The sequence below is a fragment of the Geospiza fortis genome, unplaced genomic scaffold (assembly GCF_000277835.1).
Source record: "Geospiza fortis unplaced genomic scaffold, GeoFor_1.0 scaffold85, whole genome shotgun sequence".
Lineage (NCBI taxonomy): Eukaryota > Metazoa > Chordata > Aves > Passeriformes > Thraupidae > Geospiza > Geospiza fortis.
Genome location: NW_005054358.1, coordinates 2,333,127 through 2,355,171, shown reverse-complemented (window position 1 = coordinate 2,355,171; position 22,045 = coordinate 2,333,127). Strand labels below are relative to the sequence as shown.

At 48.4% G+C, this 22,045-nt stretch overlaps 1 protein-coding gene across 5 annotated transcripts in view; it reads right to left on the bottom strand.

Annotated features, from left to right (window-relative positions):
* The window catches only part of CACNA1B (calcium voltage-gated channel subunit alpha1 B), a 330,258-nt gene that overhangs the window by 76,400 nt on the left and 231,813 nt on the right, over positions 1-22,045 (bottom strand). For all 5 annotated transcript variants that reach the window (XM_031059209.1, XM_031059210.1, XM_031059211.1 and 2 more), the window contains exons 19-21: positions 8,035-8,793; positions 5,540-5,766; positions 3,704-3,824 (exon numbers count right to left, since the gene is read on the bottom strand). In XM_031059209.1, coding sequence (XP_030915069.1) covers positions 3,704-3,824; positions 5,540-5,766; positions 8,035-8,793 — 1,107 coding nt within the window. The remainder of the gene's footprint in view (positions 1-3,703; positions 3,825-5,539; positions 5,767-8,034; positions 8,794-22,045) is intronic.

Here is a 22,045-nt window from a genome sequence, read left to right as displayed (position 1 = left end):
TCCTCCTGAGAAGCTGAGAGGCCTCAGGAACAAAATGTAAACAATGATTATCTGCTGCTGTGGAATGCAACAGGTGCATCTGTGATTGGTCTCATGTGGTTGTTTCTAATTAATGGCCAATCACAGTCAGCTGGCTCGGAGAGAGAGTCCGAGACAGCTGCCTTTGTTATCATTCCTTCCTGTCCTATTCTTAGCTAGCCTTCTGATGAAACCTTTTCTTCTCTTCTTTTAGTATAGTTTTAATATCATATATATCATAAAATAATAAATCAGCCTTCTGAAACATGGAGTCAGATCTCCATCTCTTCCCTCAGCCTGGGACCCCTGTGAGCACCATCACAGTGGGTCTGCTGGTAGATAAAACCAGCACGGGGAGATAAAAGAAAGAATGGGAAGGATTCCACTGATTGATGAATGGAAAAAGATATTTGCTTTTACAAATAAACTTTAGGTTTGCTGATAAATGAAATTAGATGTTGAGAGATGAAAGAAACAATGGGGAAGAAAAACCCCTAAATTCCATAAGAATTAAAAATTAAAAGGGAGGGTTGTACATTAGAGGGGAATCTTTGGAATCAGGTGTTTCAGTCTGAACTTCTCAAGTACCTCAGCCAATGGGGAAAGAGAGAAGGGAAATGTGGCTGGGAAATTGGGATAAAAAGGAGGCTGCATCCTCCAAAAATTAGAGAGATCTCAGGGGAATGCCCCATGGCCTCTCCCTTTATTGGAATAAAGTAAAAGGACTCCTCTGTCTCCTTTTTGGACATAAACCTCTGGTGTTTGTGGATTAATTTTCCTAACAATGGTTAGGAAATTAAAAAACAAGCTTGAAATTCCAGTCTGCAGCAGATCTGTGGTGAGAGATAAAAGAGGGAGTTCAACATCTTTGCACTGATCTCTGCTCCCTCTGCAAGGCAGCAACATCCATTCATCTCCTTATCTCTTTATCTCCCTATCTAGTTATTTCTCTATCTATTTATCTCTCTACCCATCTGTCAAAAAAGCACTGAGACCTTTCAAGCATCCACACTCAATTCTGCAAATTATGTTTATGGCACTCCCCCGTCCTTCTCCCTCTGAACTGCCAGGTTAACGCCCTGTGAGCTCAAAACAAGGTTTGAAATCCTTTTAGTGTCAACTAATCCCTTTAAAATGTTGAGACTCTCAGCTGAATCTGCCTTTGTGGCTCTGAGTGTTCCTCCCACCAATCTCTCTCTGCCTGCACTTTCCTCCAACTCTCACTTTACAGCACAAATACTTTACAGGAATAGATTTGATTACTTCCACCTAATCTTTTTATTCACAAATTGTGTCCAAGGAAAATGGTAAATGCTCCCATTTCTAAGCAATCCAAAAGTCTTCACAAATTGCAGCTAATAATTCCTTCTGACCACAATTCCCAAATCCTTAATTGCACACAGAGCTCTGCATTTGCACCATATTTGTCAGCTGAATAAAGGACTTAGCCTGAGAATCAAATTATAGATTTAACTTGCCAACAACTTTGTTATCTGAGAATGTATTTCAGCTCCTCTATCCCATTTTCTCTAAGCAAATATCTGAGCAGTGAGAATTAAAGTCTATTTCTCACATCTACTTACATACTCCTTTTCTTTGGCTTGCTAATGGATTCAGAGTGGAAAAGAGTTCCAAATACCAGGGAAGCAAATGTGATAGAAAATAACCTGGAGAAAAGTGCTTTTGTGGACCCCTTAACTGTGGTTTTCAATCTGCCAAGAGAAGATGATCATCTCCGTGCCCTGAGAAGCCACAGAAGTGAAAGGCAACATTTCCAATACCACTTGTAGCCATAATTCCTGCATCAAACTCAATTCATCAAAGCAATAACAAGCCCCTATTTTTAGCCCCTCACTGTTCATAACCAGCAGTGAGATGTGGGAGCATTTGTGAACTGCCAGTGGGGCTTGAGAAATCACTTCACAGCCCTGTGTGCTCTAAGAGGGTGGTGCCAATTGGGGAAAAAAGGAATTTATTTCTGCTTCCCTGAGCTGTTTTCCCCTCTGGCAGCACCTGGGTCATGGATCCCAGCAGGGCTTGGAAGGGAGATGGCAGCACTGGAGTGAGGAAAAGCTTCTGACCCCAGAAAGGGCTCTCAGCTCTGTTCTCAGCAGCCAGAACCCCTGGGGGGATGCAGCTGGCTCTGCACCTTGCCCAGAGGACAAACAAGCTGCTGACATTCCTGGAGTTTGGGCTTTGTCTTGGTATTCCCCCTTGGCTTGCTTGTAACACATTTTTTTCTGCCAGTGAACTTTGGTTTTCCAATGGTCTTTCAGCACAGCTTTTTTTTTTTTTTCTTTCTCTGGGTGGAAGTGAAAGCTGGAGGAAGCTGAAACAACAAAGCAACTGAAAGAACCCCCAGATCCTGGACTCTGAGGCTCAGAAGGTCCTAACTGGGATGAGGGCAGAGAAAAGAAGCACCCATAGGATGTAAGGAAATGTTGCTGCTTCTCTGCCTGCCCAGCCCAGCCCTCAGCTCAGAGCCCTGGGCTCAGCACCTCTCACTCCCCACCCAGCCCTGCTGCCTTGGCACATCTTTCCCAGCTCATTTTCGGTGGTCACTTCACAGCAAAAAGACCAAATATAAGGGAAATACCATTTCCTTATCCATCCATACAGGCCAAACTCCATAATCCTAATTTGGCTTCCCAGATGATGGTCCCAGGGCTGCCAGAGCTCCAGGAGCATTTGGACAATGTGGGATGGCCAGGATGGGATTGCTGGGGTGTTTGTGCAGGGCCAGGAGCCAGATCAATGACCCTGGTGGGTCCCTCCCAGCTCAGTCAGGAGATTCTGGGATGCTGTTCAGCCTGCCCAGGGTCTGGGGGTACCACAGGCGCTTTTTGGATGTCAAATCTGAAAACTCGGAGCTTGTTTTGTTCCAGGACTGCACAGGATACACAGCCCTCAAAAGCAGGAGGAGAACTCATCCTTCTCTTCAATCCAGCTGCCAAAGAAGGACCTAAGCTCCCCTTTGGTATCTGGGCAGAGAGAAATTCCAAGTACAAGTTTACCTGAGCCAGAGAGAAGCCTCTGCTCCAAGGGGATCTGCAGAAGTTCCAAACACCCTCCCTTAAAATGCTTATACTGACTCACAGCCCTTCATGCCACAATAATTCCAACCCCACAGCCCTGCAGAGGAACAGATTCAGAATTCCCAGGCTTGGAGTCCAAAGCTCCCCAGGAGGCAGCACTGCCTGAGGGGAAGAAATGCCCCAACCCCAGCAGATCCCACTCCCAGCCCTGGCAAATAAAAAACATCCAGGTTTTCCCAGAACTTCAAAGTTTGCAGTGATGCAAAATCACTTCATGGAAAGAGCAGGAATTCCAGCTGAGGAACCTGCAGGAATTTGCTGGTATCTAAATAGTCCTCAACCTGTTATTCCTGATGAAATCTTTTCCCAGCAGTAAGGGAATATTCCTCAACCTGTTGTTCCTGGTAAAATCTTTTCCAAGCAGTACCTGTGCTCCCACTTTTTGGGATCTAAATCAGCAGGGTCTGCCCAAAGCATTTTCTTTTCCCTGTCTTGATCATTTATCCGCGCAGGAAAACTAACAGAACAGCATCTGACCCACAGAAATAAGCTTTTATTTAATGTCCCAATGTGTTTTCAGAGATGAAAATCCCACTCATGTTACTGCTTTGAAGCACCTGGAGCCCATGATTGGTGTTAAAGGAACTTACGGGTTTGTGGGGCTGAGGATGAACATGGAGCTGTAAGGCAGGATTGGTTTAGGCCCATTTTTGGTCAGGTCATCGACATCTTTCTTCTCCTCTGTTTTGCTTTCAAACTCCACGTTGTTCACTGGAAATGGGAATTGAATGAGAACACAAAGGAGGGGGTTAAAAATGGATCAGCAGCCTTCCTGCTGCCTGGAACAGCTGGAAATGGCAGCAGTGCAGCTGGGAGAGCAAAAAGCCTTGGGAAGTGCTGATTAAATGGGATGAACAATCATCGCATCGTTATCACTCCCTGCTCCTCCACTGCTGCTGAGCCACCGAGCAGAACAGCCAGGAAATGAAACCATGAGCTGATTTAGCCCAGAGCTGCCAAACTGGGGCTGGAAAACCCATCCCAAGGAGCACAAATTCTCATGGAGAGGAATCAGCTTGGGATCCTTGAAAGAAAATCAAAAGGAAGTCTGACCAGCCTCGTAATTCGGTGTTTTCCTGTGGAGCAGGAGCACAACTGGCTTTGGAACACAAAAAAGGGCAGACTCATGGATGAGGTTTAATAATCTGGGGGCTGGGACTGCTGAACTTCCCAAAAATAGGAAAAGAGACATGGAAAGGACTTCTTGGACCCCCCAGAGCTGTGCTTGCATCGTGCACCTCGGTTTGGTCAGAGTTCCCCACGTGCAAAGGCGAGCAGCTCCATCCTGCAGCAGGTTTTGGGATCTCCTTCTCTGAGATTGCTCCCAACCTCCCTCCCACTGGCTGGAAATTCTACAGTTCTCATCCTGACTTCACTTGCAGGGGGTTTATGGGATAGTTTACTGAAGATAATTTCCCATCTATGAGCTGGGTAACTCATAGTAATTTCATGCTGCAAATTCTCTTAGACACATATAGAGGCTCTTCCATTAATTCCCAGGACCTAAAGTCCAACAATCCCACCCTTTGGAATGCATTCAGTGCAGGGCTGTTATTAGTTTTTATTTTACTTTGCAAGAAAATGACATTTCTTTGTGTTTGAGTGACATGTTCAATAAACTCCTTATTGGATCTCCAGTCAGATCCAGAGGAAATGGCCAAGAAAGGGAGAGGCTGATAAATTGCGATTGACAGGAACTCAGCATTGCAATATAGGAAAATTACCATTGAAGAGGGGGTGAAAAAAGGAGAAGAAAGAAGGAAAAATAATAAAAAAAAAAAAAGATAAATCTTGTGGCTGACAATAGAGTGAAAAAGCACAGAGACCCTGCAGATCTTGGCTGTGTTTCTTGGAAAGCAGAGTCCTGACAGCCAGAATTTTAATGTGGACCTCTTGGATTTCCCTCTGGGATTCTCCTGAGCTCTCCAGACTTCTCCAGGCTGTTCCCACCCTGCCAGGGATCAGCACCAAGGTGGTGGGAACAGGCTGGTGCTGGCTGGGCACGAGGATCTTGGGACCATCTGTAAATCTGTGCAGACAGACCCAAGGCAGAGAGCTCTGGAGAAGGACAGGGAGGGTGGATCTGCTCCAATGTGATGCAGAGGATTGTAAAATGCTCTGGAATGTCACAGGATCCACAGCAGGGTCACACATGGATGTTGCTCTCCCTGCTCCCTCACCTCTCCCTTACACACACGGTGTGGCCTGGGTGAGCCACCTCCAGGGAATCTCAGGCGTTTTCCAGAGCCACCAGGAACCCTTGCTGAGTTCCTGAGTCCGTGTGGCAATTACAGCTCCTCTATCACCAAGTTCCCTGGCTGCCTCTCTCAAGGATGGCAGTGCCCAGGAGAGCCCCTCTCACTCCTTGGAGATTTGGATTTCCTGGCACTTCCAGAGCAGGGAAAGCAGGGGACAAAGGCACTCACTTGGAATGACAGTGGTTTCCCCTGGAGGGGCAGTGATGGTGACAGGGATGTTCACAGTGGTGGTTTTGTCCAGGGGGGGCTGAATCATCCTGGTCACGTTCTTCTGGTTGTCGGCATCCTCCGGCTGCTCGGGCACCTTCTGCAGGTAAGTGCTGGGCAGGGTGTGCACAGGGACACTGCCAGGGCCACTGCCACTGCCACTGGCCTCCAGCTCACACTGGTTCTCCCTAGGAAAAAGCAGGATTTGTTCAATATGGCCCAGGAAAGGTTCAGAGAACACATCCCTGATGCTGCACCTCGTGCTGGGCTTGTTTCCTCCATGGAAATCCTTTGCAGGACTGTGGTGTTCACATTCCCTGAACAGAGAGAGACATAATTCTCTGTCCCAGGATTTTTCCTGGGGAAGGCAGTGAGAACCTCTAAGAAAAAAAAACTATTCTTATCTCTAATTGCTGCTCCTGTTGTTTGGCACATGTGGAATGTGTTATGGAGATTGTTTACCCAAAGTGACTTGTTAACTGGACACCAGTGAAGGTTGTTTTGATTCCTTGGCCAATTGGGTCAAAGTTGTGTCCTGGCTCTCTCAGACAGTCACAGGTTTTTCTTTAGTATCTTTGTAGTATCCTTTTAGTATAGTATAGTATAGTATAGTATAGTATAGTATAGTATAGTATAGTATAGTATCTCTGTTGTATAGTATAGTGTAGTATCTATGTTCAGCCTTCTGAATCATGGAGTCAGAGCACATTATTCCCTGTCTGGGGGCTCCCTGCATCGATACAGGACAACCTTTGACAGCAAAATTTGGGATCTTTTTCCCCAAGACCTCCCAGGCCAAACCCCAACCCCAACATCAGGAGGGGACTGAGGCACTGGACATCCCTGGGGTCACTTTAATGATGCTCCCAGGCCAGGACCATGTAGCAGTGCCACGAGCCACTCCCCAGAGCAGCTGCTGGATGAATCCTCACACACTGCTCCCTAACGCTCTCCCCAGGCCTTATTTAAATGTGCTGATTCTGTTTTCCAGTTTTTGGAACGGTTTTGGAACCGTTCTGGAACGTGGCAATCAGCAGCTAAATGGCTCCTGCTCTCCTCTGCAGCAGCAGCAGCTCTGCTCCAGTGAGGAGGAAAGTGAGCCCATGCACATGAGCATGCTGAATAGCAGGCAGTGTGTTTGGAAATTCAGCTGAAAGGAAGATAATTTAGACAGGAAAATTATTATCTCAGTGCCACTCACAGCTCTCCACGGTGACATGAACTCTATTCTAAAGAATCCCAGTGCAATTTCTTTTCCATCAGACTAATAAAGCTGAAAAGGCAATCTATCCTTCTTTATTAACTACTCCAAATGCTTCACCAGGGCTGCTTTTCTCACTTGACTTATATAAGAATTAAAGCAAATGGGGGCCATCGTTGCTCTTAATGGAAGAGGCCATGTGCTGGAACAACTGGTGGTGCAGCTGAAGGTTCCCCATTAAAAATGAAAATCAAAGGGCTGTAAGCAAGGCTGGCTGAAATTTAAATAGATGTCCCTCAGGAGCTTCCTTCAGAAGGAAGGAAATTTCCCTTCAGAAGCTGGGAATTCTTTGTTCCACTTGGTGTCCTACAGGGTCTGCTGGTGTTTACAGCAAGGATATTTCCTGCCTTAAACCTGAGCTGTTTTATGAACCAAAATCATCTTTGGGAGCCTCTGTCACTGCTGACTGAGGCAAAACAGAACTGCAGTGTTGGGGAAGATGAAACAGGAAAGCCTTATAAATATGATTGTCTGGCAAAAGATTTTGAGAATATAGAAACTATAAGTGAGATTGAAATGAAAGCAAGCTTTGAGATACCTCAGTTACTGAACAACTGGAAAACAATGGCATGGCCAGCTGAAGGTGATCCCCTTTTGATGGAACAACACCCTCTGCTTGCAGACAGGCCCAAGGGTCAGAGCAGTCCCTACTGGCTTGGCAGAAGGGGCCCAAAGAGGAGTTTTTAGGGTTTAAAATGTAACACAGGATGGTAATGTAATGATTCTTATAGGCTGTATGTAAATGCTATAGGATTTGTGTCTTGTACTAGATTGGTTAGTGAGAATCAGAATATTCAACACAGAAGAAGATTTATTGTATTGTAATGGGAACTTCGCTCTCTTACCCTTTTTACTCTCTTACCCCATTTTACTCTCTTACCCTTTTACACTCTTACCCTCTCATCCTCTCTCCCCCTCTCTTCTCTCAGCCTGCTCTGAGCTGTGGCTGGCAGCTCCCAGCAGGGCCCTGCACCCAGGCCCTTTGCAATAAACCCCAAGTTCCACAACCTGGCTGCAGAGATCTCTCATCTCCATCCGTCCCCACCGTCCTACCCCCAACGCTCCCACACTGCAGATGTGGGCACAGGGACAGCAGGGACTGCCATGGGGAGGGCCATAAGGGATTTTCTGGAACACATCTGGGGCTTTGTGACCCCTGAACCAACCCAGGCAAGGTCTGGCAGTGCTCACTCACTTGGGCTGGTGATTCCGGTGCTCCTTCTCGGCAGCCTCCCCCTCCTTCTCCCCGCTGTCCTTCTCCACGGACTCGTAGGTGGACAGGGCCCTGTTCCTGAGCCGGTGCCGCCGGTGGGGCTCCTCTCCGCTGTCCCCCTTGGCCCCGGGCTCTCCATCCCTGTTCCCGGAGCGGGACCCTCGGTCGGAGGAGTGCCGGTGGCTGCGGTGCCTCCGGTGTTCCTTCTCGGCTCCTTCCTCCACCGAGCCCCGCCGGTGGTGCCTCTTGCCCCCTTCCTGCCCCCTGGTACGGTCGCTTTTCCCTTCCTTGCTGCCCCCTTCCCCCTCCTTGCTGCGGCTCCGGTGCTGCCGGTGCCGCTCCTCCTTGGTGCCAGCCCCGGCCTCGCCACTCTCCTCCTTGGTGACATCTCCCTTCTCCTGCTCTCCCAGCTTCTCCTTCTCCCGATGCCGGTGGTGCTTCCTTGGCGCTTCTGCCCCATCAGCGGAGGTGGGTTTGGGGTGCTCCACCACCTCCTGGACATCCACGGGGCTCAGCTTGGTGAGGTTGTTCCTGCCTTCGCCGCGGGGCTCCACGACCAGCGGCCGGTCCAGGTGGGTTTTCATGTCGGGACGGATGTGCAGGGTGGTGGCGTAGCGGACGCGCTCCTCGGGGTCCAGCTCGTTGTACAGCGCCTCACAGCTGGCTCGGAAGTTGTGCATCCGGATCTGGCTCGTCCTCTGCTCCCAAACCGACTTGGATTTGGAGGAATTCTGCTGCTTGCTAAGGGCGGGAGAAAGGTGAGAAGTCAGCACCCGACTTCGCGCCAATTCCCTAAATGCCAACCAAACAAAAGGGAATTTTTAGCTGAGATGGGGAATTAGAGGGTCAAACCAAAGGAGTAACAGGGATGGAGAGAAAACATAAGCAGGGAAAGCCAGCAGGATCATCCGTGTTAGTTTGCCCACACACTATGAGATCAGCCCTCTGGAAAGGAGTTATTCTGCGTTTCGGAAATGTGGAAGCCTCGGGAATAGTCTGAAGGATTAAAACGTCAGCACACAAAAATCACACACCCCAGCCAGAGCTTTGGAACAGCCCGCCAAGCTTCCCAAAATTAGCAGCACTTTTCTCCCCGCCTGGAAATATCTGGATGAGGAAATTAGTGGTGAGCAAGAGAAGTTAGATCAGCAGGAGGAGGAGGGAAAATCAAACCTGTCCCTGAGGATCCACCAGCCCCTTTCCCTTCCAGCCAGCCCCAGGGCTTGTTTTCCAGCTGTGCTGCCCTGCTGGCTCATGGAGAGGTTTGAAAATGCTCTAAATCCACAGCATCCTCCCAGGTGAGCATGGACCAGCCAGCCCACACATCACTGGAGAATGGAAAAGTACAAGTAGGAAAGGAAAACTGTCCTGTGCACTAGGAAAAGAGCCCAGAGAGTGGGAGAGTCACACACAGATCCATGAAAGATCCTGAGCTGGGTAGGATCCATCAGGATCATTGATTCCAGCCCCTGTCCCTGCCCAGCCCCCCCACAACCCCACCCTGTCCATCCCTGGCAGCGCTGTCCAAAGGCTCCTGGAGCTCTGGCAGCCTCGGGGCCGTGCCCATTCCCTGGGCAGCCTGGGCAGTGCCAGCACCCTCTGGGGGAAGAACCTTGCCCTGAGCTCAGCCTGAGCTGCCCTGGCCCGGCCCCAGCCGTGCCCTGGCTCCTGTCCCTGTCCCAGAGCAGAGATGGGAGCTGCCCCTCGGGAGGAGCTGCAGCCCCGGGGAGCTCTGCCCTCACTCTGCTCCAGCTGAACAACCCCAGAGCCCTCAGCTGCTCCTCACAGCCCCTCCAGACCCTTCCCCATCTCAGTATCCCAAGATGAAGATGAGATGGGACCACCTGGAGACACCTGCTCATCTCTGCCACCTCTTGTGATCAGGACACCTCCTCTGGCACGGCCTGAATGCTTGGATTTTTCAGCACAGCATTTGGGTTCTCACCACCACATTCAAAGTGACCACAAACCCAACCAGGGTTTGAAGTTTGTGAAGGGACAACTTTTTCTTTTTCTCCTAAAAACCTCAAGCCAAACTCTGCTTTTCACTTGCTGCCAGGGTGAATTCTGGATTTGACCTCATGGAGGCTCAGCACCCATTTTTTCCTTAATGAAACTTTTTCTAGCAAAACCAGGAAAGGAATTTTCCTCCTCCCAGCCTGCTCTGACAGCTACATTCCCATTGAGCTGTGCAGCTGGAGGGAGCAGAGCCCACATGGGAGGCAAACACAACTTCCTTACGCATTTTTGGGCTCCCCTGGCAGTGGAAAAAAGCAGCTTTTGCGTGTTCTGGTGCTGACTGGGACTGTCTGGCTCTGTCACTGTGCACAGACCCTGGGGAGGTGACGTCCAGCCACGCTCATGTGGCACAGTGGGAGCTGTCAGAAGGGTTTTGTGTCTCTGGGCTCTGCTGGGGAATCGTTTCTTTACTGAGGTTGCTGCTGCCTGGTGCTGCTAAAGAGGAAAAAATTCACTAAAAGCCCTCATGAGAGCAGCCAGGCAGATGTGAAAAACCTCATTTAGTCCCAAAATCAGAGCTGATCACCAAAATTAAACATCTACGCCCTGTTGCCAAGTTCTGGACTCATTTTCCAGCAGCTGAGTCCCCCATTTGCACCACGGCAGGAAAACAAGCAATAAAAATCACAGTTCTAAATGTAAATAATACCAGAAGGTCCTGGAGACATGTCTTAGAGCCCTGCTCACCCCAAATCCCACACTCAAGGGGGGGACAGGCTCTTCCTGAGGCAGAGCCCCCTCCAAGCTGGCACAAGGATGAACAGCCCCAGTGGGCACTCACTACTTTCTTTAGTTCAAAACTATGAAAAATTAAAATAATCTCACTCATCTGTAGCTTTCCTTGGTTTGAGAAGGAATGAGGAGCGTGCAGAGCCTCTGATTGCCCAGCCCTGCTGCCCTGTTGAAGGATTTCCCATGGGAAGCCACAGGAAAAGCTCTGCACAGCTCTCACAGGGATGGAGCTGCCTGTGCTGGGCATCCCGGGGTTTTACCTCTGCTAAACCCAACTGGGCTACAAAGCAAGGCTCAGGGAAAGCTCAGGGATTTTCTGTGCCTGGCTGAGCTCCCTGAATGCTGCCACAAACACCTCTGTTCTTAGGGAATATTCCTCACTCCATAGTCAAAGTCCTGGGGTGGGGACCAGCTTCTGTCCTGTGCTTTGGGCAGCACTGAGGTGATAGTCAGCCTTAATGATTCGTTAGAAAAGTGACTTTGTGCTGAAACTTCCAGTTTACCTAAAACCCAAGAGCAGAGGGAGGAGCACAAGCACCCCCTGCTCCATTCTGTGCTCCACTGCCATGGACAGGAACCAGCAGGGCTGGGACACGAATCCTCACTGTCCCTGCAGTGACTCCCAGAGCAAAACAGTGAGAAAATCATCAGGCAGCTCCGATGGACATGGACACAGCCTGCGCTTGCTGCCTGTGCTGAGCCCATCCCAGCTGTTGGAAATGCAAGATGTGTTTGGGTGTGTGTTCCATTCCCATCTGTCAGAGCTGGGGCAGTTCTCTGCTGTCCATGGGACAGTTTTTTCTTTATCTCTCCCACAGCCAATCTCCCTCCAGGAGATCTCTGCTGTCCATGGCCACTGAGTGTCCCTGCAGGGCTGATCCAATTCCAGCATCCCATGGGGAGATGCTGCGCCCAGGGGAGGAGCCAAGCATTCCTACCTGGATCCAATCTGAGCCTGGAGCAGCACAGCAGCCTTTGCCCACTGCATTGCCAGAGGAGCAGCTTTCTGCTGCCCTGCATTGCCAGAGGGAGCCCAGGCCCATCTGCAGCAGCCCTGGAGCTGCAGAGGAAAACTCCCCCCTTGTGCAGGATCCCTGCTCCAGCAGCAGCACAGCTGGCACTGCAGGAGGGCTGTGCCCCCATGGGATGGGGCTGTGCCACCCCCTGACACACAGGGGGGCAGGGACTGCTCTGACTCTGGCAGGGGTTTGTTTTCTTTTTTGTATTGCACTATTGCATTTGTATTTTTAGTTTTTCCTAGTAAAGAACTGTTACTGTCTTCCTTTATCTTTGCCTGAGAGCCTCTTAATTTCAAAATCACAATAATTCAGAGGGCAGGGGTTTACATTTTCCATTTCAAGGGAGGCTCCTGCCTTCCTTAGCAGACACCTGGCTTTTCAAACCAACACACCAGCCAAGAAGGAAAGAAAATCCTCTCAATCAGGCTGGAAGTGAGGAGGAGGAAGGTCGGGATTCAGAGCTGATCCTCAGCCCAGCTCTGACATGAGCTGTGCCACTGCAGGAGGGGTTTTGCACTTGTGTTTCAGTTCTACCAAGGACATAAATCAGCTTTTAAATGATCTCTGAGCTGTTCCCATTGCTCATCACTCCGGGCTAAGTGAGAGGTGCTGCCAGGGAACTGCACTCCTGAGAACCTGCAGGAAGCAGGCAGTGCACACATCAACCCAGCTCAGATCCCTAGGTAAATCAGGCACTGACATTCCAGGCTGGAATTTCCCAGCACCTGGAAATGAGCTGCATCCTTAACGCTGACACAAGTCATGGGGGTGAGTGCCAAACCCTCCAGCACAAAGCCACCCGCTGGCTCTGGGCACCAGGAGCTCCAGAGGCAATGCCTGCACAGCCATTCCTCTTTCCACAGGGAAAACATTCCAAAAATATTTTTAAAATGGCAAATCAGGATATTTACAAAGTTTGGTAAAAGCCCAACCAGGAAAACACAGTGCCTGTGAGCTCAATTCCATCTCCAGAGTGTCAAAGACATATTTTATGAAAAATCCTTTTGCTAGGATCTTTTCTCCTGAGAAGCTGAAATGCCTCAGAAACGAAATGTAAACAATGGTTATCTGCTGCTGTGAAATGCAACAGGTGCATCTGTGATTGGTCTCATGTGGTTGTTGCTAATTAATGGCCAATCACAGTCCAGCTGGCTCAGACTCTTTGGTCAGTCACAAGATTTTATCATCATTCCCTTCCATTCCTTGCTAGCCTTCTGATGAAATCCTTTCTTCTATTCTTTTAGTATAGTTTTAATGTATCATTTTCTTTTAATATGATATATATCATAAAATAATAAATCAGCCTTCTGAAACATGGAGTCAAGATTCTCATCTCTTCCCTCGTCCTGGGACCTCTGCGAACACCACCACACCAGAGCAGTGAGGAGCATCTCAAATCCTGTCATCAAAACCCTGTCATCCCAAATCCTGTCATCCCAAAAACACCACCCAGGAGCCAGAGCCAGGGCACAAGGGCTGCTGTGGGAATGGGGGCAAAGCACCTGAGCACATGGACCCAGTGGGGACAGTGCTGGGAATTGCAGAGACAGAGCAGCAGCAGGAAGTGGCAGCTGCTTGTCCAGCTGGATTTATCCAGTCTCGGCTGTCTCTGGGTCCCCACAGCCACTGAGCTCAGGACCTGTGGCAGCTCCTCCTCTCCTGGTGCTCCCTGGGCACGGGGACAGCCTGGGAGCTGATTTATGGCACCCCTTAAAGCAAAGCAGGGCTTCAGCCCAGCTGCCTGCCCAGGAGGAGATGCAGCAACAGGAGGGATTTAGAGGAGATGGAAAAACATCAACAGGGCAAAAATGAATTCCTCTGCTTCCCCCCTCCTTTGGGGCAGTGAATTCTGCACAAATCGGGGCAGGCACAGCCCAGCTACAGCACGAGCAGGGCAGGGCTTGTCTACACTGATCAAAAAGAGGATTTGTGATAACAAATATTTACTTCAGAAAAAAAATCCACAAAAACCCATAAAATTCCACAAAAAAACATAAACCCAACTGCTTATCTGAACCCTGCTCACTGCTGGCTGCTTAAAACGCTCCTGAAGCCATTAAGGAAACTGTAAATCACTTCTGACTTGCCAACATCCCACAAACACTGCTGGTAATTCACTGCTTTACTCCCCATCACTATTTTCAGGAATACTTGGAACTCTTTGAAGGCTCTGCTCCATCCCCAGACCCTCCAGGCTGGAAATGTTGTAGATAACACTGCTGGTACCAGCTCCACTGGTTTTCCTTGGGTTAAAACACCACCAAACAACTCCTGCCTGTGGCTGTAAAGAAAACCCTGCAATTCCTGGAGAATCAAATGAAATTCATATTAATGAATCAATGACTAATATTGGTATAAATAAAACCTGCAAGCACTGTGTGGTTTGTTTAAGAAAGGGAAGTGTATTTTTAGTCAGATTCTAATCTTAGGGTGCTCCTTAATGATTCAAGATTTTGTTCCCATAACCTTTGAAATCACTGCTGCACTTCATGGAAATCCTTAACATTCTGCTGCAGTAAATAATGAATGAAAGCAGCCTATGGAAAGATAATAATTCAATGTTAAAAATAACCACACATTACACACTGGCTGTGAAATTCTGTGTTTCAGATAAAAGGGAATTTGTTGTTAAAATACAACAAAACCTTTCTACTCAAATCCTATTTTCTGTTCATGAACTCAGGGTTCATAAACTCCACATTTCCATTTTCCACTTGGAAAACACGATGGGATGTTTCACTTTGGGGTTGGTGTGCACAAAGCCCAATGTTTTATCTCTCTGGAGGTTTTTGGGGAAACGCTCCTTAATACTCACTGAGAAAAAAAAGCACATTCAGCTCATCCATCTCTGCACCTTTCTGCCTGTCAAAACTCCCAGGAAATACATTGGAAGAAATGATCCAAAAGGTGATTAAATCTAATTTATTCCCCTAATTTTCCCTGTGAGCCATCAGACCTGGGCACAGACAGGTCACACCTACTTTGGGCAGTCACAATAGCTCAGTCTTGGTCACAGCAGTTAAATTCCAGGGTCTCTGTTCTGGTGGGGATTTTACAACAAACCCCAATGAAAAATGCCTCAAAATGTGGCCAGATCCTCCTTCCAAAAGGATTTTGGTACCTGCACTTTGCTTTCACCCTTTTAAAAAAGGCAACTCTGCCTCTGGAAGTTTGGAAAAGAAGACAAAAATCTGTATTTTTTTTAAAAGGCTAGTTGGGAAAACATTGATTGGGAGCAGTTTGGGGTAACTTCTGCTGGGGGAAATTGGAATTTTGGGTTGAAGGCAGCTCCCAGCACCTCTCTTTCTCCACTCTGTCAGGATGGGAGGCATCCTAAGTACAGCTGAGCCCTCTCTGCACCTTTCTGCCTGTTAAAACTCCCAGCAGCCAGGAAATACATTGGAAGAAATGATCCAAAAGATGATTAAATCTCATTTATTCCCCTAATTTTCCCTGTGAGCCATCAGACCTGGGCACAGACAGGTCACACCTACTTCGGGCAGTCACAACAGCCCAGTCTTGGTCACAGAAGTTAAACTCACATAAAGCATCAACATATTTTAAATCCCAACTTGTCCAAGATCCACCAGTGCACAAGGAGCCCCCAAACACCCAGGGGAATATCAGGGAGGAAAAGCTGCTGGAAAAGCTCCTTGGCTTTACAGTACCTTGGTGCCTGCTGTGGGGCCAGGACAAACCCCCAGGCTGGGATTGCACTTACTTGAGTCTCCAAAAGCATTAAAGAAGAAAGACAAGGTCACACAGTTAAAGGATAATCCAAAGGACACTCATGGGGGTGGGACAGGAGCTGATGAAGAGTTTTTGGGGTTAGTCAGCAGCAGTAATGACGTTTTTACCAACCTGTTGGTGTCAAAGCACACCCTGACCCACAGCACAGCCAGCAGGATTGGATTGGGAGGAAGCACATGGAGTGAGAGTTTTCCACTGTGTTTGCTCAACTCCAGCTCCAGAGGAGTTGCCAAGAGCCTCATTAGGACAAAATCTGTCGCTTTAAGCTCCACCTCGAGAAGGTCAGAGAGCAAAGACATAACCAGCTTTTCAAGAGTTTTCCAATTTAGTCTCACTTGGACCCCGTTTCCAGAATTCTATTGAAGTCCTCCTCCAGTTTTCCCTCCAAGAGAGCTCTCCTGGTTCTCCCACAGAACCCAGAGTGCAAACACTGGTGGAACATCAAAGCCAACAGCCCAGCACAGAATAAACACAGAACAGAAAGAAGTACAAGTGAGAACAAGACAAACCATCAAACGAGGGGAGAAAGGAGAAGAGAGGAGAATAGTTCAGGAGAAATGATGGAAAGGAATTAAGGGAGAAAAATGGAGGAAGGAAGAGGGGGAAAAGTCACAGTCAATGTATGGAACACAAGAGTTGCTCACAAATCACAAGCATCAAATGACAATGACACCTTCCAGTCCTTTCCCTGGATGTTGGTCTGGAGGCTTTCCACAATGATGGGAATGATTTTTAGGGGAAAAAGAACACAGGGAGAGTGAAGGCACCAGGAGAAGGGGAAGGTTGACAGAGCTCTAAATGAGAAATCCATGTAGTGAATATCGTAACAGAGAGCAACTCACGGTGAATTTACGCTGGAGACTGACGAGCTGCGAGATACAGTACCTCGAGTTTGCTTTACAAAACTGCACATGCAAAAAAACAAAACAAACAAAGAAAACAAAATGTGAGAAAAGAAAAAGCCAAAAAACCAAAAAAAAAAAAAAAAAAAAAAACTAAACCAAAAGAAAAAAATCAAACCAAACCAAACGGGCAGAGAAACCATAAAAGACATCGGGAGGAGACTCGTACAGGCCGCGTCCTGTCGGGTGCAGACGGGGAGGAGACCAGGCAAGCTCCAGGGCTGTAGAAACCATGGACACACCACCCTCTGGAGAATGAGGACACAACCAAAGAGTCCAAAAGGGAGCCAAAAGGAAGAGGTGACCAAGAGGCACACGATGAGCATGGAGCTCCGTGGCTCCCTGGTACTCACGCCGCCAACGTCCTGCAGGAGCCTCCTCTGCCACCCTGGGGAGACCTGGCTGCAGCCACGGGGAGATTCTGCTGCAAATCCTCCTTTCCAAGAGGATTCCATTTGCTAATTCCTGCTCCTGGCACCAGGAGGAAGCTTTAGCACGGAGCAAGGGCTGGAGAGAAGACTTCAGGCTCCAAAATCCTCCAGAGCTCCAGCAGCTGGTGCCACACAACTTCTCCTCAGTCCCTGCCTCACATGGGCTCTTTGGAGGCATCTGCCTCTCTCCTCAGACAGGGATTGGGATGGGCCTGGCTCAGACTGCCCAAAATTGGTCACTGGGCCTAAAAACCTCAGCTCTGCTAAAAATCCAGTGGGGCAGGGCCCAGGGGTGAAAGGAGCTTCCTGCAGCTCAAGGAATTTTGTAGATTCTCCTCCATCTCCTCCACACAATTTCTGTGGGAGTTTCTAGATATGGAAATCACTGATACTGAACCACACAGAAAATACAGGGAATCCACAGAAAACCAGGATTCTAAATATCCTGATTGATCCTGGCTTGAGGCATTAGCTTTTTCCTAGCTCTAATGATCATTTTTATCAATCTACAGCATTCCAAAAACCCTCCTCAAGACTGAAAATAAAATCCCTTCACCTCCTGATTTGGCTTTTCAGTTGCAGAATTTTTCTTCCTGCTTTCACAAGGGTTTAAATCTGTTAACAATCAATTCTAGCCAACCAGAAGGCCCAGTTAAAATCTAATATTCTCTGGGTATCACAGAAGTAGAGGTTTAACTATACATTTATTAAAATTAATGGATTGTTCTAAACAGAAATGTTGGCTCAGATACTGCATATAACACAAAATCCAGAGGTTCAGAAACCTGGAGTGAATATAAGAAAAATTATGGAAGGCATCATAAAAGTTTTGCTTGAAGCAAATAATCTGCTGAGCAGCCAGGTGAAGTATTTTCCCTAAACCCCAGGATTTCTGTATTTGTCTGGTGCCAAATCAAATGAAACAGGAGCAGAAACAGAGTGGGGGTGGCATGTCCTGCATGCTGGCCAAGGAAATTATAATTTCCAGTTGTTCAAGCTGGGGACCTTTTTACTCTTTGGCAACAAAATCCTGCAGAGAACAAGACCCTGAGTGCAGGGCATAACCAAGGAATTCCTTTGGGAAAACTTGGGATGGAGGAGAGCTGCCCTGATTCACCTGGGAGCCAGCACCATGCGGTCAGTACGTGTGGAGATTTTGGGTTTAATTGTTGAAAATTGTGGAAAGCAGATGAACATCCCTCAGTGGGAGCTGGGATGAGCCTCTGTGTGTCTCCCTGCCTTGTTTGGTGCTGGGCAGGATGAAGGTCACGCTCTGTCCTTGTCACCATGCAGGGAATGTGACACAAACCCTGCAGCGCTCCAGGCTCACTGCTCTGCTCCCGTGGCTGGATCTGCCTTTTTCAAACCATAAATCTGCCTGGAACTGCAGTGTGTGAAACCACAGAGCCAGCCCAGCCTCCTTTTCCAGGGCACAACGACAGCAGGAGTTGATTTTCACCAGATGCTACTTACCAGGAAGGAGGGACAGAGCCCAGAGTGGCTGTGGGTGACACCAACAGTGAGGACAGAGAGGAAAACCCACGGGAGGAATCAGAACCTCACACACTGACACACTCCAGGGGAGGAGCAGAGGGAAGGAATCACAACCAGCAAGAGGAAAAGAACACCTCTTCTAATCTACACCCCCCAGCAGAGCACAGGGCACGGGCTGGGTGTTCAGGCAGCTTCTTGCTGGGTCCTGTTGGGTGCCCACAGCCCAACAGAGATGTGGAAACCAGCCACGGTACTCCCGAGACAGAAGGAAAACATGGAACCTCCGAGATAGAAAACCTGGAGAAACAGAGCAGTTCCCCCCTCCCTGCATCCCCAGTCCTGTACAAAAGGGCCAGAATGGTCAGGGTGAAGTGACTGAGGTGCCACCTCTGGTAGCTTTTCTGCCTTGCTCACACTGACAGGCACTGTCCCCCTGTGGGACTGCAGTTACAGCACCAGTTCTGTGAACAAGCCCAGTGGGACCAGCAGAAACCAGTCCTGGAGACAGCAGGAGGTCCTTGGAGGCTGGGAAGTTATCTGGGAAGCACAGATAACTCTGGAACAGCAGTGGGCAGTGTGACAAACTGAGCTTAGGTCTGGTGCCCACGCCCAGGAGCTGTCTCTGCCACTGCCCACCACGTTTCATCCACCACCCAGGTTCTCCTCCCACCCAAAACACACACCTGTGATTAAATGATTCCCTTGGACCTGGCTACAACTCTAATCCATTACCTCACGGAATTAATAAAACTCCAAACCTCATAAATCACAGAGTGCAAAAAGTTCCTCCAAGTGCTGCTGACCACCTGGCAGGCTCCTACAAATTTAGGGGTGCTGAAAAATTGCTATTTTAAGGCTTTTCCCAAGCAAAGGTGAGGGGAGGGCACTGGAGAATGCTGTGGGTGGCAGGTGAGCCCCAGGTGTGCCCTGCCTGGGGCAGGATGAGCTCATGGCAGCCCCTTTTGTACAGACCATTGGTGCAGCTCTGGCTGGGACACGGGAGGCAGAAGAGGAACCCAAAGATGAGGAGTTCAGGCATCAGGCCAGGCAAAAGCAGGAAAAAACCTCAAAGTTTGCTTTGGGGTCTTTGTGTGACCCACAAAAGGCTCTTCCTTCCACTGGCAGTGGCACCAAAAAGTGCTTTGGACATCCAGTGCCTTGGAATTGTCCCCTTGTCCCTGGTCTGGCTGCCAAGGAAACTGCACCAATGCTTTGCCCTAAGGACCACTGGCTCTGTGAAGTCCCTCAGGTGCAGAGGCTGAGCAGGGCAAACGACACAGAGGGGCTGAACAAACCCAGAACTCACCTCCAGAAACAACAAAGCAAGGAAAATGCTAAACGGAAAACAAACAAACAAAAAATAATCACAAAAAAAGAAGAGTGAAACAATGGGCTTGAATCAAACACATCTCCTGTGTTCAGCCAAACGTAACGCAGTAACAGAACCAACACACCACCCTTGTTTTTCATCCTAAATAAATCCTTCGGGCTAGAGTTCACCAGGTGAAAAAGGAACTGTGGTCAGAAAAAGCTGCTCTCTGGTGGAGCAGAGAAATGCTGGGGGCTGCATGAAGCAGCAGCTCCACACCAGCCTCACTTTTTATCCAGAGAAACCACAAAATAAATCCTTCAGGGTAGAGTTCACCAGGTGAAAAAGGAACTGTGGTCAGAAAAATCTGCTTGGGTCCCTTTGGTGGAGCAGAGAAATGCTGCGGGGTGGATGAAGCAGCAATTCCACACCAGCCTCACTTTTCATCCTAAATAAATCCTTCAGACTAGAGTTCACCAAATGAAAAAGGAACTGTGGCCAGACAAATCTGCTCAGGTCCCTTTGGTGGAGCAGAGAAATGTTGGGGGCTGGATGAAGCAGCAATTCCACACCAGCCTCACTTTTCATCCAGGGAAACCACAAAATCCTGCAGGACAAAGTTCACCGAGTGAAAAAGGAACTGTGGTCAGACAAATTTGCTCAGGTGATTCCCTTTAGTGGAGGAGGACTGTCACTGTCATATTTTCTGGAAAAATCTCTTTGCCCAGGATTTTGCTCATGGGAAGCTGAGAAGCCTCAGAGAAAAAAGAAAACAATATTATCTGATTTGCTTCTCCTCTGTTTTGCTGCTTTGGAATGTGGTTGGAGATTGTTTACCAACTGGTCATTGTTTGATTAGTTTCATGTAAATTGTTTTTGCTTGATGACCAATCATGGTCCAGCTGTGTCAGGACACTGGAAGCAGTCACAAGTTTGTCATTAGTATCTTTTAACCTTCTGTCAGTATCCTTTCTCTATTCTTTAGTATAGTTTAGTACAGTATTCTTTAATATAATGCAGTATCAAAAAATAATAAATTAGCCTTCTAAGAACATGGAGTCAGATTGATCTTTCCTTGCCTTTGTCGGGGTGCCCTGAATACAAGAGAGGACATTTCTGGGAGCTTCAAAGCAATGCAGGATGTTGTGAGGCAGATGATGAATGATGCTTTCTCAGCACCGCAATGATGAGCCTGTTATTAAAGGAGATCCCTGGTGTCCATCAATCACAAAGCAATTCCCAGCTCCCACAGCATCCAGCTCCAGGTGGGAAGGTGAAGGTGCCTCTTCAGAGCCTGGAGAACACTGGATAACAACCAGTTCCTGATGCTTAGGAAATGATGTTCAGTAAATAGAGCTCAGAGCAGAGGAGGGGGACAAGGGGACAATTCCAAGGCACTGGATGTGCAAATTTGATGGAGCTTGATTTGGAGGGGAGGCTGGGGCAGGTGATGAAATTATTCCCTTGGATCTGGCTGCAATTGTAATCCATTACCTCATGGAATTAAAAAAAAACCCAAACCCTGTAAATCACAGAGTGCTAAAAATTCCTCTTCAGGCACAGCTGACCCTGTAGTGGCAGGGGAAAAATGCCAGAGGTGGAGGATCCAACCCCGTGGGAAGGGCTGGAAGGAGCTTTAGGGGAGCCACAGTCAGTGCTGGGAGCAGGACTGGCAAAGGCTGGGAGGAAAACAGCACCTGAGCCCTGAGACAGCACAGCCAACGTGAGTCCTGAGCAGGCTCAGCCCAGGGACAGCTTTGTCACCTCTGTGGGGACACTGGGAATGTGAACATCGTGATCAAGAAAATCCAAGTCATGGTGTTCTCTGCCACCACCTGCTTGGACTGATGCAGGCAGGGAAAATATCAATATTTTCAGAACATCCATCCATGCCATCGATGCCTGCTGTTACAGAAAACCATTTTCACAGGTTGGGAAAATAATGTTAAACTAGAAAACTAAAAAAAATATTCCTTAAAGTACAAATAGAAATTGATTGGGTAGAGCCACCTTTGCAGGAGCTCAATCCCAGCTTTCCCAGGCCTTGCTCACTGAATCCTACAGGGCTTGGATTCTCAATTCTTTGTACCTGAGTTTTGGGCTCTGGTGATATTTCCATTTCCCAAAAATGCCATTTTTAAGAACACCCAGCACTTTTGGCATGTCCAGCTCTGGATCTGACCTGCCAGGACTTGCCATGGTCACATCTGCTCTACCCTCAGAGCACCGTGGGGAATAAGAGCAGGAGAAATGAAGAGCTGGGGTGGATTTGGGTGCCAAAAGGTCCCTAAATCAGCCCTCCTGTGCTGGAGAGGGGTATCCAAGGGATGGTGGCTG